Source organism: Phaseolus vulgaris, chromosome 10, assembly GCF_000499845.2.
Source record: "Phaseolus vulgaris cultivar G19833 chromosome 10, P. vulgaris v2.0, whole genome shotgun sequence".
In the NCBI taxonomy this organism is placed as follows: Eukaryota; Viridiplantae; Streptophyta; class Magnoliopsida; order Fabales; family Fabaceae; genus Phaseolus; species Phaseolus vulgaris.
Window position 1 is genome coordinate 36420468 of NC_023750.2, and position 19421 is coordinate 36439888.

The 19421-nt window shown below is 31.7% G+C and overlaps 3 protein-coding genes across 7 annotated transcripts; all 3 read left to right on the forward strand.

Annotated features, from left to right (window-relative positions):
• Window positions 1–1703: 1703 nt before the first annotated feature.
• On the forward strand, window positions 1704–3736 carry LOC137819521 (elicitor-responsive protein 3). The gene is made up of 5 exons (XM_068623399.1): window positions 1704–1812; window positions 1908–1973; window positions 2107–2245; window positions 3206–3347; window positions 3438–3736. Exons 1-5 carry the CDS (start codon window positions 1746–1748, stop codon window positions 3582–3584), a joined length of 561 nt encoding a protein of 186 aa, XP_068479500.1. The 5' UTR covers window positions 1704–1745; the 3' UTR covers window positions 3585–3736.
• A 1155-nt stretch (window positions 3737–4891) lies between these two features.
• Window positions 4892–8469, forward strand: LOC137818576 (rop guanine nucleotide exchange factor 3-like). Of its 2 annotated transcripts, none has more exons than XM_068622085.1 (8): window positions 4892–5709; window positions 6176–6539; window positions 6628–6744; window positions 6819–6973; window positions 7068–7142; window positions 7247–7543; window positions 7658–8002; window positions 8113–8469. In XM_068622085.1, the coding sequence occupies exons 2-8, from the start codon at window positions 6212–6214 to the stop codon at window positions 8233–8235; spliced, it is 1440 nt and encodes a 479-aa protein (XP_068478186.1). In that variant the 5' UTR covers window positions 4892–5709; window positions 6176–6211; the 3' UTR covers window positions 8236–8469. The 2 variants fall into 2 exon arrangements, with proteins under 2 accessions (XP_068478186.1, XP_068478187.1); XM_068622086.1 differs by lacking the exon at window positions 4892–5709 and adding an exon at window positions 5851–6081.
• Window positions 8470–9562: 1093 nt separating this feature from the next.
• Window positions 9563–18665, forward strand: LOC137818575 (uncharacterized). 4 transcript variants are annotated; one of them, XR_011082095.1, is made up of 12 exons: window positions 9618–9942; window positions 10282–10513; window positions 10593–10924; window positions 11670–11900; window positions 12006–12993; window positions 14187–14254; window positions 14352–14413; window positions 15312–15415; window positions 16564–16636; window positions 16722–16902; window positions 16984–17170; window positions 18119–18665. XR_011082095.1 is itself a non-coding variant. In XM_068622084.1 (11 exons), exons 4-11 carry the CDS (start codon window positions 11711–11713, stop codon window positions 17067–17069), a joined length of 1752 nt encoding a protein of 583 aa, XP_068478185.1. In that variant the 5' UTR covers window positions 9647–9942; window positions 10282–10513; window positions 10593–10924; window positions 11670–11710; the 3' UTR covers window positions 17070–17451. The 4 variants fall into 4 exon arrangements, 2 of the variants coding, with proteins under 2 accessions (XP_068478184.1, XP_068478185.1); XM_068622084.1 differs by lacking the exon at window positions 18119–18665 and having other exon boundaries at window positions 9647–9942; window positions 16984–17451; XR_011082094.1 differs by lacking the exons at window positions 10282–10513; window positions 10593–10924 and having other exon boundaries at window positions 9603–9942.
• The last annotated feature ends 756 nt before the right edge of the window (window positions 18666–19421 follow it).

Below are 19421 nucleotides of genomic sequence, written 5' to 3' on the forward strand. Positions count from 1 at the left end.
ATATTAATTAAATTAAATATTTTTTTAGAGATTAATAAAAATATTGATATATAAAATATTTTTTATTATTAATAAATAAATATTTTTTAATTTGATATCTAATTAGTTATCAAAGTTTTAGTTACCAAACTTTAAAATCTAAATAATTGGTAACTAAGTAAATATTAATTTAAAAAATATTTATTAATAATAGAAAATATTTTAGATGCCAATAATAGTTTAGTCTTTAAAATAGTATTTAACTTAGTCAATATAATGATTAATTATTTTTGTCTCTAAAATTAATTTTCTATTTAATGATATGTTATTGTGTGAAGTCACCTTCAATAATCTCATGAGAATTAAAATTGTGAACTGACTCTTTTATATATATAATTGAATAAAACAGTTATGAATAAATCAAAAGGTTAGTCAACAAAACATCACAATGATTATAACTTATTCTTCATATGTCACACACAATGAAGATGAGTCCAATTTTTATATTTTAAAGATATGTAATTGGATTTATATTTTTTAAAATTAAACTCTTGCTTAGAGTTTCTAAAAAGTTATAGTAGGATTGTATTAACTACAAAAACTTAATTGAATGTTTTTAAATAACTTCTTTAATATATTAAAATAAAGTTTGTAATAAAAACATATTTCTAGTATATTTGAGTTGAATAGTGTAAATGCAATAAGTAGAAGTAGCAATTAAGATAGTGTAAAAATAAATGCAATTTTCTTACATGTTATTACTTGCACGAAAAGATGAGTAGAGTATTTGGGTTTTAGGGTTCTTTACCAACAACTTGCTTCTTCATCTCAATTAGGTCATCACACACGCAAAGTGGTCAAAGCAAACACCAAAACCATGAATCGTACCATCATTTACTATTTCTAATCATTATTTTTTATAATTTATTATTTTTTATAGTATTTTAATGTTGCTTTATTTATTTCTACTTGGTTTGCTTTAATTGCTTTTTGATCTTGTTCATATGACACACTAAAAGAAAAATAACTTTTATTCCCTAAGGAGTAAGTATCTCTTCACGAACTTCTATTATAATTTATTGTTGATTTGTTGAAATTTTTTAATATATATTTTTATAAATTTTCTTATATAAGATTTATTGCTTTAATAAATTTATTTGATTTATCTTGTTATTTACTATACCCTACTAGAGTACTAGAGGGTTAAGGGATATCGTTTGTCTTTATAATTTTTTATTTATTTTGTTGACTTATCTTATTACTTATAATACATAAAAAAATGATTTTTTTATTGGAATAAGTTTAAGGTGAATGTATTGGAATGAGTATGTTGAGATAGTGTGATTAAGATTAATAATTATATTTGAAGTGTCTGTTTTAGAATTTAAAATTTTATTATGATTTTTCTTTAAAAAGTATGTCTAACATTTAATATATATATATATATAAAATACAAAAAATACAAAAAATAAAATAAAAGTGTTGATTCAAATTAATAATATTCAATCTCACGAAAAAAAAGGAAGAAGCAAAACTCTTCTCATTGAATAAATTATTAGTCATTAAAACTGAAAAAGGATTAATAAAGCATTAATAAGATGAACACTAATTCGATGGTAACCTCAACTAATTAATACGTACGTTGATGAAGCAATGAAACTCTTACCTTTCTCTTCATTGTCTAAAATATTTAATTTCTAAGAATTTCATCTTTTACACCATAATCAAACACAGATCTATGAACTTTCTTAAAACAAAATCACAGAATGAAGACAGCAATTCTTGAAGTACTTGTTGTTAATGCAAAAGGCATCACACACACGAATCTTGTAGGTATTTTCCCTTTATTTTCACTCTAGCAATCCAATTTCAATGAATCCAAAACTTTATTTTTTGTTTCTCAGAAAATTGTTAACAAAATATTACAGGAACACCCTCTTACTATGTGGTTATTGAGTGTGGCCCTCAGACTCAAAGAAGCAAAGTTTCATCAGGTAATTGTATCATTTGATTCAGACAAATTTGTTAAGTTATTCAAAAATGTAACATCACTTTTTCTTGTTTTCACACTTCATGTGATTCAAAGTTGTGTTTGTATAAATTGTTGTAGAAGTCTCTGTGATGCAGGAAAACATAAGAAGCCTCACTGGAATCAGAAATTCATATTTGATTTGTCAGAGTTTGATTACAAGAATTCAACCCATCTTAAATGTAGAATCATGGACACAAAACTCTTCTCAAATGGTGGATTTGTTGGTGAAGCCAAGTAATCTCTTCTCTACTTTTTTCCTCTTCGTAAAATCATTTAACTACATAACAAAATATAAATTGCCCAAGTGTATTTTAATTAATCTTTTCACTGATGTTTCAACTTTAAATTTGCCGTATTATTTTAAGAAAATCTGTTTGTTTGTACTTTAAAAAAATATCAGTATTGTATTTTTAAGTAATTCTGTATAAAGATAATGTACATTAATTAATAACTTAATATATATTAACTACATTAAGAAGAAAATCATTAAATAGAAACCAATTTTAGATACAAAATTAACTAGTTGCACTAAATTTGAGACCATTTTAAAGATTAAAAAATTATCGGTTTCTAAATTAGTTTCTATTATTGATAAATAGTTTATAAGTTGGTATCTAATTAGGTACCAAGGTTTTTGCTACCAAATTTAGAATCTACCATATTTAGAATCTAATTAGATAACAATTTAGAAACTATTTATCAATAATAGAAACTAATTTAGAAACCAATTTTTTTTTAGTATCGTATCTAATTTAGTCACTATAGCAATTAATTATTTTTTTTCTCTAAAATTGATTTTTATTTAATAATTTTCTTATAGTAGTTGGTTAAATATATTTTTCGTTCATTAGTATAATACAATTGGTTGTTGTATACGGGATAACTTCCTGTAGTAAGAAAACTATTAAAACAAATCATTATCTATTTGTCACATAAAAAAATCTATTTTTTTATTTCAATAGTATTTTTACTAATGGATATAACTTTCTAATTATAGTATTAAGAAGATTTAAAGTTTGGATAAAAGATGAGAATCATCGCCTAAAAGTAGTAAAAGTATATGGACAAAAATATATTTAACGCAAAGTTTATTAGTAAAACTATTTATATGCAATAATATGTGAAAATATTATTGAAAAGGGTTAATTATTTATATATATTTTTTCATAATTAACATATTTTGTGATAAAGCAGAATTTTCTTAGGTGGAATAATATTGGAAGGAAGTGAGCAGGGATACATAGAAATAAAACCAGCTGCATATAACGTGGTCCTTCAAGATCACACTTACAAAGGAGAGATAAAGATTGGATTTAAATTCATTGGAAATAATAATGTAGGGTTCATATTTTCTTGTACCTGCAAATTAATTAATCAATTATTATGTAATAAATGGTAATGAGTAGTGGTGTGAATTTGTTAACAGAAAGAAAAGTACTTGATGGGGAAACAAGATCAATTGAAGGCGTGTGAGAAGAAGGAATCACCCAATTCAATTTTTGGATGGATTTGGAGAATCTTATGCTGCAAAATCTTCTTTTTCTATCAAAACAAAACTCCCAAAACTCATTAGGGTTATACTCAGATGGCTAATTAGTCATAGAAATCAAAAGTGAAACCATGATTAATGTTATTTTTGTTTTTTTAATTATTTTTTCTTTTCTTATTATACTCTTATCATTATTAAGAGTGCATAAATATAGTTATATGATGTAAACTTTTAGTATTTATAAAATTATTATTTTTATTGTTGGAGATTGACTAGATATCATTTTGTTTATAAAATTATTATTTTTAAATAATTGTTTGAAAATCACATCGACTAAATATAAAATAAAAATCATAATATATGTACAAACTTACTTTATCGATAATTTTTATAAGATTGAGTGAGAATTCTACTACTATAAATTTTTTATTTATTATATAATTTGTGTAATATCTACCATATTTATTCTTAATAATGTCCTTTTAATTTTTTTTGAAAATATATTTCAATTAAAGATAAACATATCTTGATAATACGGTACATACAAGAAGTAAACTTCCATTCCTATTAGCAAATTATATGTAATAAAGTCATATCTTTCTGAATTATTTGAAGTTATAATTAAAGATAATAAATAAACTAAATTCATCTTAATATTGATGGGAAATTATTTTTAACATTGAATTCATGATAATATTAAGTTATTTTAGTTTAATATTTTTTATTTTTAAAATTAACTTTAAACATAATTCAATCTTAAAATTAGTATGTGTACTTTTCAATATATGTGATATGTTTTAAATAGTTATGATACATGTTAAGAAATAAACTTTAAACTTAACTTTACAAAATTCATCTGTAAGACGAGGTTTAAATTCACTTGTATATTATGAACTGATATTATCTCTAGTCGACCTGACATTTTTAAAAAATTATTTAATAAATATTTAAATAAATACATAAGCAAGTATGATATATCTTTTACAAGATAAAAATACAAATTTAATAGTCATTAAAGTAGAAGAGAAAATATAAGATGTATAAGTTTTTAGGAGGCAGCTATCCTAATTATAATTTTGAGGTTGGAAAGAGGAACCATATATTCCCTTTGATCTTGACAAAGGAAGCAAAGATGACCAAATGAAGAGTATGAGATACACTCTGCACGTCTTTCCCTCAAACTAACAAATTAAGACTTCAATCAAATTAATTTATTGTTCACATGTATGCCTTTCTAACTAACCTCACTCAACTACTCTATTCAATTTTCCACCAACAAAAGAAAAAGCTCAAATTAGGATCCTCTTTCTCAATCTTCTTAAAATAACACTTTAATGGCTTTATCTTTCCACAAACTATAACTATTAGATATTACCAAAAAAATGGCTTTCATCTCTTTATATTTTAAGCATTGTGATCAAGGTATTGTCCTCATGTTCTTCATAGTTGACAACTACATCTATAAACTACAACTACTTGTCAAAAACAAATATTAAAATTGTTCAAATCAAAGAGAATCATTGATTCATGTGTAACTGCACCTTCCTTTTTCTTTTTTCATTCACAACTTCACATGCAACCTTATCAATACTCTCCATAAATGATCATAGCTGTTTCTGTGAACCATAAATTCTTGTTCAAACATCATATTATATCAATGAAAACAAATTTGTACCTCGGATTAAAGTAACATCATATTATTTTGCATTAGACAAGGTGAATATTGTCACAAAAGTACTTATGTGTTGAAGTATTTTCTATGAATTCTGCATTGTCTGTCATTCGGTCTAAGTTATATAAAAAATACAATTATTAGAACAATTTATCATTTTTTTTTTCATTTAAGTGTGTCAGTTTTGTACTTACAATCATGCAGAGACATAGTACAACACAACCACTTTTTCTATACTTCAATTTTCTATCTCTTTTTCTATCTGTGGCACACCTTGCATGTATTGTTGTATTCTTCTCCAACTAACACAAGGTTTTAGCCATTTCTGCAACTGAGTTTTCATACCTCCCTTCTGTGACTTTCTCCAAAGAAAACTTTGTTCTCTTTTTCTCTTCCTTTCTTTGCATTCTTTTCTTCTTCTTTGGCTGAATACTCTCAGGGGAGAAGCTAAAGGCACAAACGCTAAGGAGGGAACTGTTTCAAATGATGTTTATTTAGCTAGCCACTGTTCAAATTCAAATCAAGCTATTAAAAAAGGTAACATAGAAAACAATGCTGGGGACCGTTGCTTTTTCGTTTTATTTTAATTTTTTCATAACCGTTGTCTTTGGAGTTTGAAAACTTCAGTTTTTTTTTTTCACACTGAGGATAAAGAGTGCTTTGTTAGCAACCCTTTTCAGTGAATTATTTCGGGTCTCCATAGCAGCAACACCCTTTTGAAAGCTTTTGCTTTTTTGTTAAGAGAGGACAAGAACATTCAAGTTTTCAGCCTTTTACTTTTGATCCGTCTTTTTTGTTTTCCTTTTTTTTTTCTCGTTTCCATAGTTTCAATTTCAGTAATGTAACCGTTAATTTCAAGCTGAGTAGTGGATCCTATTTTGAAATCATAGTATGTGACTATGCTCACAGGTGACCATGATGTACTTGTGTACCACCACTGAATACTAACATTTAGAAACCACAAACCCAATTTGTGACTCAACTTCCATGATTATATGAGCAGGTTTTGAGGAGATTGACCATAGGTTGTTGGGTTTAGATGGACAATTCATCCAACTTTGATGAAAACTCTGATGTGGGGTACCAACCTTCACCTTCTTCTGTGGATCAAAACGACCATTCAATCACTGAAACTGTTGGATACTCCACATTCAGTGGCGATTCCTTTGTGTATTGCCGGACTAATTCGGAGGTCTCAAACTTCTCTGAGCCTATTGATGACAATAGCTTTGCAGGTGAACATTCACCTTCTCTATGGACACCTGTGAAACATGGAGCTAGTCAGGCTGTTCTTTCAAGGTTAGGAATGAAGCAGCCCAGGCACTCAATGGATGAGAAATCTGATGACCTTGACCTCTTGGAGTCAGGTTGATTTGCACTCACAGCTTGTGAATTTTTCCTATGTGACAATGTGGAATTATCTTGAAACTCACTCAATTTTGTGGGTTTTTATAGAGCTTGATATGATGAGGGAAAGATTTTCAAAGCTTCTATTGGGGGAAGACATGTCTGGTGGTGGGAAAGGTGTTTGCACTGCAGTCACAATATCAAATTCAATCACCAATCTCTATGGTAATATCTTTTTCAATAGCATATGGTTGAAGGATGTTGCTGTGGTTTAATTTATTTGAATTGGCAATTTGCAGCAACTGTTTTTGGGCAGAATTTGAAGTTGGAGCCTCTCAACCCTGAGAAGAAGGCCATGTGGAAAAGAGAAATGAATTGTCTCCTATCTGTGTGTGATTACATAGTAGAATTTGCCCCAACTGCACAATATTTAGATGATGGTACAATTGTGGAGGTGAACTATTTCTTAACCCTTTTTGTATAAGGTTAATGGAGCATGTTATTTATCTCATAATGGGTCTTATATGTTATCTGATGGTGTATCTCAGATGATGACAAGCAGACCAAGGTCAGATATTTATATTAACCTCCCAGCTCTTCAAAAGCTAGACACCATGCTCATAGTAAGGCAAAAACTTTAATTGCTTCTTGTTTGTGACAAGACAACTCTGTTTTCATCCAAAGATTTTGTGCCTTACAAATGTTGTTTCATGTTTTTTTTTATCAGGAAATATTGGATAGTTTCCAGGATACTGAATTTTGGTATGCAGACCAAGGGAGCTTATCAGATAACTCAACTCGGTCACGTGCAGGCTCATTTCGAAGGATTGTTCAGAGGAAAGATGAGAAATGGTGGCTGCCAGTTCCTTGTGTTCACTCTGGGGGCCTGAATGATAAGTCAACAAAGCACTTGAATGAGAAAAGAGACTGTGCTAATCAAATTCATAAAGCAGCTATGGCTATAAATAGCAGTGTTCTAGCAGAGATGGACATCCCAGAAACATATCTGGCAAATCTTCCCAAGGTAAGTCCTCATCACTACAAATAATCTGGTTGCATAGAACGCATTGAGTACTATGCTTTCACTTTTGTTTACTGATTCTAAAATTCTCTGTATTTTTGTTTTGTCTAACATTAGAGTGGAAGAACAAGTCTAGGGGACACAATTTACCGCTATATGTATTCTGCAGACAAGTTCTCACCAGATTACCTTCTTGATTGTCTCAAAATAAGCTCTGAACATGAAGCACTTGAGCTGGCAGACAAGGTTGAGTCTTCAATGTTCACTTGGAGGAGAAAAGCTTGTCTGAGCCATTCAAAAACATCATGGAACAAAGTTAAGGATCTCATGGCTGACACTGACCGAAGTGACAAAAACTACACCTTAGCTGAGAGAGCTGAGACCTTGTTGTTCTGCTTGAAGCAAAGATATCCTGAGCTCTCTCAAACATCCTTGGACACATGCAAGATTCAATACAACCGGGTAAGTTTAGCATTGTGTTTTACACATTCATATGTATTGTGAAAAGAGAACATGCAGATATCTACTAGATTGTGAAGTCATGCACTAAGAATCAATGTTTTCTTTTGCAGGATGTAGGAAAAGCAATATTAGAGAGCTACTCAAGAGTACTAGAAGGCTTAGCATTCAACATTGTAGCTTGGATTGAAGATGTTCTTCATGCAGATAAATCAATGAGGAATCAAAATGTATAGAAACCATAACTGGGTTGTACACTATAGAACCTTAACACTGGTGCTCTTTCCATTCAGCAATTTTTTGTATGCTATATAGCCTTAGGAGAAGTTATGATAGTTCTGATATGGCAATTAGTTTTTACTTGTTAACTGGCTCTGCTACAGGAAGAGTTTTCACATTCAGCTGAAGGATCAACCATAATTTATATAATCTTCTGTTCCATAAATAAAAGAAAAAACAGTTTCATGTTAGTCTAATTGCCTGATTTTAAATCTGCCAAATGCTTTATCAGAAGTGTTCCTCCACTATTAAAAACAGTCAACATTCTTGCTATAGCTGGGTTTCAGAAAATTCATTTTGGCCTGCATGAAATAAAAAAGTGCAGAAATAAATCACAAAACAATAAATTATTCAAAGGACATGCTATTTGTTTTATATTAATTCAAGCATAATTTATTTGTTGCTTGTTGACTTTGTAATCTGTATCTTATCAACCTAGAATAATCTCATTTATATGGCAACATGATTATTGATTAACCAATATATTAAAACCTTTATATTTCCTGCATTATGATACTCTTGGATTTTCACATACAAATATTAAATATTTTTTTATATAGAATCAAGATATAATGATTTCTTAACTTATCATCTTTATGCTATACATTTGTTTCACTGGAACATTTTTGCATTTCTCAAAATACGAAAGTGATAATGTTTTTATTTATTTATTTATTAGAAGATTATAACAAAATATTTATGTTTTATTATGAGGTAAATTAGTTCCTCTTTAGTCTTTCTTTAAGAGGGTGATTAAGTTATAGAGTGTGTTTCTTTGGGTTTATTTTTTTTATTAAAAAGTGATTTTTATATAAACAACATTTGTCTACAGTAAAAAAAAAAAAAGCTTTTTTAAATTTTTTTTTCTTTTACCATGTGTTTTGATTAACTAAAAAAAAAGTAAAAACTTGATTTTTTTTTCTACTTCTGCTTTATTAAATAAGTTAATGCAAATATGTTAAAAAGTATAATAAGTAATGATTAATTTATTAAAATGAACACTTTTTTTCTAAAAGTAAAAATAAACAGAGACTTATATTTTGATGAGACTAAAAAAAAAATATTTTTTAATCTTTGTTATAACTTCCATTTTTCTATTTTGATTAATTTAGAACTTGAAAACATTCTTATGGATATAAAAAGTTAACACTACATATTTCAGAACATGTACTGGAATAATTTTTTCATCAGTGAATTACATTTCTAAAAAAATAACACCATAACTTCAAATAAATGCCTTAATTTTTAACCAAGATAAAATTTGATTATTTTTTTAAAAATTTTGTAATTCCTTTTATTTCCCCCTAAATTCTTGGGTTCCCTCGTGCCCTAATACCTCAAATTTTGTAATTCACACAAAAATTGGTCGTGCCCTCTTTCTCGTTCCGCCATTCCCAAAATCAATCTTCTATGAACAGTAATCGCCGGCGACGATCCCAGACTCTGACGCCCTTCGCGCCGCCGCCTATGCTCTGAAGTCCCCGACGCATCACTGAAGGTGTGAAGCTCTTATTGTTCCCGCCGAACCCTGTATATAGCGCAAGAACCACGAGCAGGGAAGAGCAGAACACCACCCAAGCAATTCAGAACCGCGGCGGAGAGAATTGCGAACAGGGAGAACCGCGTCCAGAGAGCACGACGCACCACTACTCAGCGAAACGACGGTGAGTTTGACGTGACCGGAGAAGTGTTGCAATTACAAAATTTGTATGTTTCAACTTCAACTGCACTAACTCACTCTCAATTCGTAATCCTGTCTCTAACTTCCTTCCTAGATATAGAAGTTGATGTGTTACCCTTAGAATCTGCAGTTGCTGATGTAGAGACCGACGGAATAGGATGATTCTGATGCAGACTAGTTATTGAATGACTTGTCTGTGAATTTACCGGAGCTGACCATGTCTTTGTATATTTTGTTTGTGTTTCAAAACTGCTCACTCTTTGCTGCATTTTCTTTTCCAAATTTTTTAAAATTTCCACTTGAAGTCTTGCAATATGCACAGGTTCCTGCAGAGACTGTTGGTTTGTGGATTTTTACTACTTGGTGCCATCGATTAGGACACTACTACACGAGCCAACAGAGAATCAAATGCTTCCAAATATTCTCCCAAATCTCCTTCTTGTTGCAATCTTGATAATTCCGCGACAGAATCTCAATAGCACTGTCATCAAATTGATATGCCACATCTCCTTCTTGTTCCCAAGATTTTTTTTCTTAAAGCTGGGTTGATACATGTAATGTCTCTGCCATGAAAAACCCTTTACATCCATGTGGATAAAAGCAATAACTTCCCACGTTGTGCCTCTGGTGCAGACTCTAATTCAAAAAACTGCTCGGCCTTTGCTCTCCAGTCACGAAAATTGGTTCCGTCAAATGTCAGAAATTGAATATGCGTACGTTCAATTACAGACCAACCAGAATCTGCTGTGTCAGAAAATGCTTCAGCAGTAGTCAAAATTGTCTTGCCCCCATTCATAGCTGCGATGGAAGAAATGCTACCCTCTAACATTTGCTGCAGCGAATCCAAAAATTTCTTTGTTGGTTTTTGCGCATCTCTGAAAGTATGCTCCAAAGATTCCATACGGGTTTCTAATTCTTTTGTGGTCACCATTCTCCCCAAACGGCCCAAGCTAACTGTATAATTGGTATGTTTCAACTTTGACTGCTTTAACTGACTCTCAATGGTCAGAAACTGTAGAGCATACAGAAACATGAAAACTTCTTATTGCCTGACAAGACAGAACAAGGGTTCTATATATAATTTTGGCTTCCAACAGAACAACTGTTTTCCTTAGCCAGAATTAGATCAGCAACATCTAACAGAATTAACCTTTTTTTTTCTGTTCACTAACTGTTATTACAAGAAGAAAACAACACGTTGTGGCAGATATAGATCAGATCAGGGAACCCTGATCCGCAAGGTGGAGGAGAAGAAGGAACCTACTTGCGGTCAGATTTTTTATATCAATGGTGTTGTTTTGGGTTAAAAAAGAAATCCCCTTTGGACTCGCCAACTTGATTGGAAGCTCGTGAGTTTAGCGAGATCACGAGCCTACTGATTATGCTTCGTTATGAGTTAACATGCGATTTTGATAACCATGCATGCCTTAGTTCACCAACATCTACATTTAACTGGCCAAGTAGACTTTTAGCTTAGCCTGTTGAATCCTAGCTCTTATGCAGTCCTGCATCGTGTATCCCAATAACTAGACCTTCAGTTTTGCCTCGAGTGTTATCTTTATTAGCTTAAAGTGATTTTTAAATTTTAGGTTGAAGTCATTCATGAGTTTGTTATGGTTGGATGTTATATAGATTAGTGTCTCGGTTTTACTATTTCGTACTTTCTGAAAGTCTTTGAAGCATGACTTAATATACGTTACATTATCGTAGGTAACTATAGAGGCTGAACTGTGGACATTGTTGACTTAAAAATGGGGTCCAATTCATTGAAGGATTATTTGAAAAGGTATGAAACTAACACAGTAGAAGAGAAGAAAAAAACGAAGAAGAAGCAGAAGAAGAAAAGTCAACCACAAACCACTGGCTTATTAGTCGTGGATGAGGATCCCACGTGGCAGAAACCCATAGATCTTGAAGAAGAAAACAATGATAACTCATCCGGTATGTAATACAAATATAAATGTTTATTCATATTAGAGAATTTACCATTACTGATTTTTGGGTATACTATTATTTCATTTAGCCATATTTTATTGGTTTATGTAGATGAAGAGAAACCACAAGTTGATGAAGACATTGATGTGAAGCGTATGAAGAGGCTTGAGCAGCTGAGGGCCAGACGTCCTTATCATGCTATATCTGAGGATGGAAGTGGTTGGGTTTCACTTTCTTCTAACCCGGAAAATTATATTGACTCAAACAACGATATTTCTCCTCCTCGTAAAAGAAAAGGTGCTGATTTATCACCTGGTCAACAGTTGAAACGCAATGACACCCCATCACCAGATTATAGGACTTCTGATTTGCAAGACATCTCTCCCCCTCGACGAGGTCGCCATGATTCTCCCCCTCGACGAGGTCACCATGATTCTCCCCCTCGACGAGGTCACCATGATTCTCCCCCTCAGGATGCTTTGCATGGTTCTGTGGCATCAGACCTTTCACCCCGAAGGAAAATCCTGAAGAATGCTGCAAGAACTGGTTTGCGTGATATTTCTCATGGTCGTTCACCCAAAGATTTCTCTCCTCCTCGACGAGACCAGCATGATTATGAGACTTCTGATTTGCAAGATATCTCTCCGCCTAGACGAAGTCGTCATGATTCTCCCTCTCAAGATGTTATGCGTGGATCTGTGGCACCCGACCTTTCACCCCCGAGGAAAATCCAGAAGAATGTTGCAAGATCAGGTTTTTCTTATTCTAACCGCCGTTCACCTCAAGATCTATCTCCGCCTCGACACGGTCGTCACGATTCTCCTTCGCAAGATGCTTTACATGGATCTGTAGTGTCAGACCTTTCACCCCCAAGGAAAATTCAGAAGAATGTTGGAAGACTGGGTTCGTCTGATCTTTCTCGCCATCATTCACCTAGTATTTCAGTTAAAGTTGGTTCACATCCATCTTTGGATCCTGACCTAGCTCCACCAAGGAAAAATACCAAGGAGTCATCAAATCCAGCTAGTAAAACAGGTTTAATTTCTGGTAAGGATATCAGGGACGAGATTGACAAAAAGAAGAGCGATGATATGTTGAGGTAATTGTTCAGTTGTTTTGTAATGTTTTCCAAGCACATGTTAATGTTTACTTGATGTATACTTTCTAGTTATAAGCTTGTTTTTTGTGTGGTTATGGAACTATGGAATACTGAGATAGTTCTATTTGGCTTGGACAAAAGTGTTATCATACCGCCATGATCAGAAACAAAGGCTGTTTTTTTCTTATTGAATATAGCTACACTTGAATAGGAGTTTTTCTGATTCAACTTGGGAGAAGTTTTCAGTCTCATGAAACAGCATATACAATCAAATTTTCCTAGTCTGTTAGCTTTAGGGATTAATTAAACACTTAAACTAGATGCAGCAAGTATGTGATCTTTTTCTTATTCTATTTACAAAATTTAAGTGAAATGCCTGTTTCCTTTTCCTGTTAGCTGTTTGTTACTAGTATATTTTAGTATGTGTTATTGTATTTTTTGCTTTTTTAACAATCAATATTAAAATTAGTTCTCAAGATATAGGTAACTAATAAAATATTTCATTAACAAATAGGATGAATAGGAAAACAGTGTATATATTCTTGCAGTGTTGTGTTTCTTATTGATGTAAATATATGTGGATACAAAAAGAGGCAAGACACTTGCCTAAAACCCTAACCCTAAAGCTGGGTACACACTAAGTAAATATTGATAAAATAACATTATATTTCAACATTTAACAATCAACATTAAAATTCAGTTATCAAGATATAGGTAACTGATAAAATATTTCATTTCTGAGACAAATTCTTCCAAAATCTTAAGCTATTACGTAGAAGCCCAGGACTATTATTATGTCACTAACGTACTTGGTAAACCTCATTCTGACTAAAAATGCTTTCTGTTATGCCTTAGTTATCTATTATGGCTGAGCGGCATTGCAAGGCTATAATTTTCCTGATTGTGTTCTGTTTTAACTTTGTGGCTGCTATGATACCAAAAAATATTTAAAATCACAAAGGTAGCAGATGTGACTCATAAAAGGGGTTAAAAATAACCCCGTTTGTCACTTTTCTTCATTGTCTAAGGTTGGCTTTTGGGGGTGGGGGGTTAATCTTGCAATTCCCCTTTCGTACAATTGAAACTCTTATTTCATTTATACACGTATCAATGCTTGTCGCTCCCTGTCTTCCTATGGAAGTTTTGGTGTACTTCACATTGCTCCATGGCATTGATAGCTATGTTTTGTGCAGATTTAACAAGATGGACCCTTCCATCAGTGGACGTGGTGCTGAACCTGTTTATCGTGATAAAATAAAAGGTTGGAATTTTAGTCAGTTTTTGTTTGATGTTTCTGTTCAATGTGATTTGATGTCTTTGTGATACAAAGAACTTTTGAATCATGCTGAATTTTGCAGGAGTGCGCATTTCGAAGGAGGAATACTTGAAGTCAAAACAGAAAGTAGAAGAAAAACCCAAGGTATTTGGTGCACTGCATAATTTTTGTAGCATTGTTTTATCGTTTCTAGATGTAGCTTTCTCTATGCTTCTAATGTGTAATTGGATGCATATCATATATGTGAAGAAAGTATGATCTTTCTGAGGATCCACTTTTTGTTTGTACGTAATGAATGGTCAAAAAGATACTTGCTTAGTTTGTTTTGTTCACTTGGATATTTTCTGGAGTACTATCTGGAAATTCAATGATGGTCTGAAGATTGATTTGGTAATTTGCAGTAAGCATAATTGCATGGATGATTTTGTAAGGTTTACATACAATGAGCATGAAAAGTACAGATTAGGAGGTTTGTTAACTTGGTAGAACAAAAGAAATGAAAGGATCCAATTGTATTCGAAACAGTAGACTGATTATTATAGTGTGACTGGGTGAGTTATCTAAAATTTCCTAATAAAATGGAGCAGTAAGTTATTTGTTCCATGAAAACACTTATTAACTAAAATATATTATTGGTGCTTTTTTAAGGATATTATTTCTATTAATATTTCAATTACATCAAAAGGACAATAAACCGTGTCATATTTGTTGTTGTCATTTTGTCCCTACGCTGTAATTGAAGTTGAATGTTACTTGTAATGTGTGTTAAAATAACCTTTTTATCTATTGTTCAGCTTTTTTTAAAGCTGTTTTTTGATGTATTATCTTGGAAGGGTCATAGGCTGACCCCTATTCCCTTTTTCTTTTCTTTTTTTCTTTTGTATGCCACCTTTTATATATGACTACAATATATGCACAAGTGAGTAGCAAGAGACTCACTACGTTCTCTAAAATCTCAAGTATATGTCAGAACATTGATGTTATTCATGTTTTCCCATGAAAACTGGTAAGCTGAATTCTTGGCTATCTTTGTGTTTTTCAGGAGATAGAAATAGAATGGGGCAAGGGCTTAGCTCAAAAGCGTGAAGCTGAGGCTAGGCTGAAGGAACTAGAACTTGAGAAGGAGAAGCCTTTTGCACGGACTAGGTATACATAAGTACTTGGGAACATGGTTTCTAGATTGTTTAAATTTGTTATCATAGTATTCTAGCAACCTATGATGCACAAACATAATATGGGGTATAAAAAATACCATGTGTATATGGGATACATTGAGTTGGTGACAATTATTCTTAAAATTATAATAAGTTGTACAATACAAATATAAATATGCATAAAAATTCATAAAACATGAATATATAATTGCAAAACTAAAATTCCTAATCCATGAAACACTAATACATGCATCCCCCATATCAAAATCGGATACATGTTTGATATTGATATGCTTGGATTTTCCATACCTGTGAATTATTTAAGCTCTTTTTTCTAAGAGGATGTTACATTAGATTAAGGCTGATATGGATAATGGAATGAATAATTTGACACATCAAGTAAAACTTTCATATTTGGATCAAATTATTCTTGATTCAGCTATTGGAATGAATGCAACATAACAAGCAACTCTTGACTCGAATCAACTCTTCCCAGCTTGTGTCAATGCACAATGAGATTAATCCCTTAATTTGTGCAAGTTATATATCTCCTTTGTTATAAATAGGGATTTAAGTGCTTCTCTACTCGTTTGAAATTTTCTTAAACCTGGTAATCTTGCTAAAAGAATTTTGTGAGTGAACTCGTGACTCTCTTTCCTAGACTCTTTAATGCCTTGCTGATTATAATATCTAGCCCAATTGTTTTTTCATGATCCATCTTCTTCAAGACATATTTTACTTTAGGCTCCAGAATCCTGAAGATAAAACTTTTACTTTTGGTCCTCATTCATGTATTTAGACTATCAGTTAAATAGAAATTCATGTCCATCATTAAATATATCCGGAAGTAATTCCTACATCATTTCTGGATTATCATGTATATAATCAAAAGAGATGATATTTTTTACACCTGTTTGAACATAATTTCGTTTTTTAGGGGGTAATTAGTAGTTCTATATAATTACCTAGCTTACCATGTACCAGCATGAAAATTTATTTGTAAATTATTTGGATGTTACTGAAAATCCCATTGAGAGCAAGTACTGTCATTGAGATGCAATGTTTATGTCATTGATCAAGGTTCCATTTTCCTTCGCGTCTCCCTATCTCTTATGCTGTATTTGCATTTGTTTCCTTCAGAGATGATCCTGAACTAGACAAAATGCTGAAGGAGAGATTAAGGTGGGGTGATCCGATGGCACATCTTGTAAAGGTAATGCAAAACATTTCATATTGCTTGATGTGTGAGATGGGGTTTGATCAGTTCTCACATGTTTATTGTGTCAATTGTTTTGTAGAAAAAATATCCAGAGCCTGTTCTTCCAAACTTGGGGGAAAATGAGAAGATGAAGGAATCAGGTTTTGTAGTCCCTCAGGATATTCCAAATCACAGCTGGTTAAAAAGAGGTTTAGATGCTGCTTCAAATCGGTATGGAATAAGGCCCGGACGACACTGGGATGGTGTTGATCGTAGTAATGGTTGGTTCATATTCACCATAGGTTTTGTACTTTTTTCATGGAAATAGGCTTAAATGATTGACTTATCACTGCTGTTTGCAGGGTTCGAAAAGGATATGTTCAAGAGAACAAATGAGAGACAAGCTAGAGATAGAGAAGCTTATCTTTGGTCCGTGTCTGATATGTGAAAAGTGGCAGTACGGGTATTCAGAATCTCTTCGGGAGGCATGTTTTTAACTATATGGGTTTGAGGATCCAGAGGAATGATTCTTGCTTCCATCACTCTAAGGTGCAGTCTTTATTGAAAAAAATTATCTGCTCTTGATTAGGATCCTATACAAAGAATGAGAATATGTTATTAGCCTCCTCAGTTTCATATCCAATTGCTTTGATTAGCTATAACTTCGTTGTGATATTTTCGACTTTTTAAGAGTTTATCACAGTTTGTTCCATGTAATTTAGACTATTTTTTACTACTGTAGTTTAAAGGTGGCTGTCTTTCTGAGTTTCATTCGAACTTTCGGAGAATTAAGTGTTGTTAAATAAAGTTAAATTTCATTTATATCCAAATTTGAGTCTAGCCTCAGTAAGAAGCATAAAAATACTGGGGATTTTCATTTAAACATTTTTGGACACCCTGACTTTCAGCACTTTAAGTCCTATATATTTAAAATACTTTTTTAATTTATTAGAGAATTCTAACTAGATTAAAAGTATTTTTTTATATTAATTAAAGTTTATTATAGATAATACTTAGAAAATAATTAATAATTTTTAAGTATAAAGCATTTTATAGTTGCAGACTAGCGTAAAAGGTGTTTCTTCTTGCACCCTACAATCTTTAAAATATCAAAATTACCTTGCTAGTTTTATTCAAAATTTTGAAATGAATACTCTGTAAGGTAGATAAATGAATTCCCGAAGGAGGGGTGTTGTGTAAGTCTGTTGTTCCGGAAAAGGAAATTTGGAAGTGAATCAAACCAATCTTGGAATGTTAATGGCAGTCACAAGAAGGAGCAGTGAGAGAGGAAAATAAGAAGGGACTACTTACTGCACATTCATTAGTGGGCACAACACCTTTTCTTTTCACTCTTCTATTCACATCCATCCATGCATGGTGTCCTTTTTCTTGTTCACAGATTTAGCCAATATAGGCTTCCGAAAGCCAATTAGGGTAACAGTTATGGACTTTCAATTCTGAAATGCTATAATCATACACTTTCCATTTCAATTCCAGATTTGCAACTCTGCCAATAAACTTACATTCCTTCTCCACCATGTTTGCCGCTGCTTGCAACAGTGTCAACAAAAAGTGCAGAGAATAAACAAGGAGGGCAGTTTGCGTTGGCTTAGGGTTTTTAAACATTTTCCAGGTTAATTTTGTCAATTCACATTAATGTAGGGATACAGGAAGAAACATCCCAAGTAAATTGCTTTACCTCTTAAACCCCTAAAAATATCAAGGCATGTATTTTGAGTAGGGTGTTTCTTCCTGCATCTTATTAAAGTTTTTTCTCCACCTCATCAAAGTTTGTTCTTCGTGCATTTCATCAAATAGGTGAAATGACCAAATGTTCTCATCTAATTTGTCCTTATTTTGGAAAGTGCTTTTCAAAATATACTCTGAAAAAGTTATTCTGAAAAATACATTTCAAAATGTAGTCTGTTCTGGAAAGTGTTTTCAAGAAAATTGTTGGGGGTGCAGGAAGAAACTCTTTGAACAAAAAGAAAAGGCTTTGCTTATGTGATGGATTCGATCATGAATCCTTCATTATAGACCAAAACATTTCAGGTTTTGTTAGACTTCATTTTGCAATAATTAACACTAGGAATACTGGTTTAAAAAGAAACTTAGATTAAAAATGATTATTTCGTCTTCTCATAAGTATCTTTCACTCTATTGATTCACATACTACTCTCAATCACAATGTTTAGAGAATAATATTTTAAAAGTGATATTTGGATGCTAAAATAAAATTACTTGAATAGAGGGTCTTTTGAAGTATAAATATACACTTTGACTAACAATTACAAGAACATGGGAATTCGTTTGACTATGATAGTTGAGTTGAATGATATATCTATCATATCTAATTTTATGTTTTTTTTTCTCTAATTACGTTGCGTAATATTCCTTGATGGTTTCTTTGTGTATTCTTAAAGAGAATCTTGGATTCCAAGCCTCTTTACATTAACTTTTTTTTTTCTTTTTTTTTAACAACTTCAAATTATAATAATTTTTTCTTACATACTCTTGCACCCATTAAGATTATTTTGAGATGGAGGTTAAGTTACCCTTTCTTGGTTGTCTTTTTTATTGAACAAATCAAAGATATTAGATAAAAAAGAAAAATCTTATTTTTTTCATAACTACTCTAAGTTTGCATTTTGTTCAAGTTATATAAAAATATTATTTTTTTATAAAATAAAGTTAATTTTCATTTAAGAATGATAAAATTTATATTTCGAATTTTATCATTCAAAAGTACTTTTGAATTTAGATAATAATTTCTAAATTATAAAATTTTAAATACAAATTC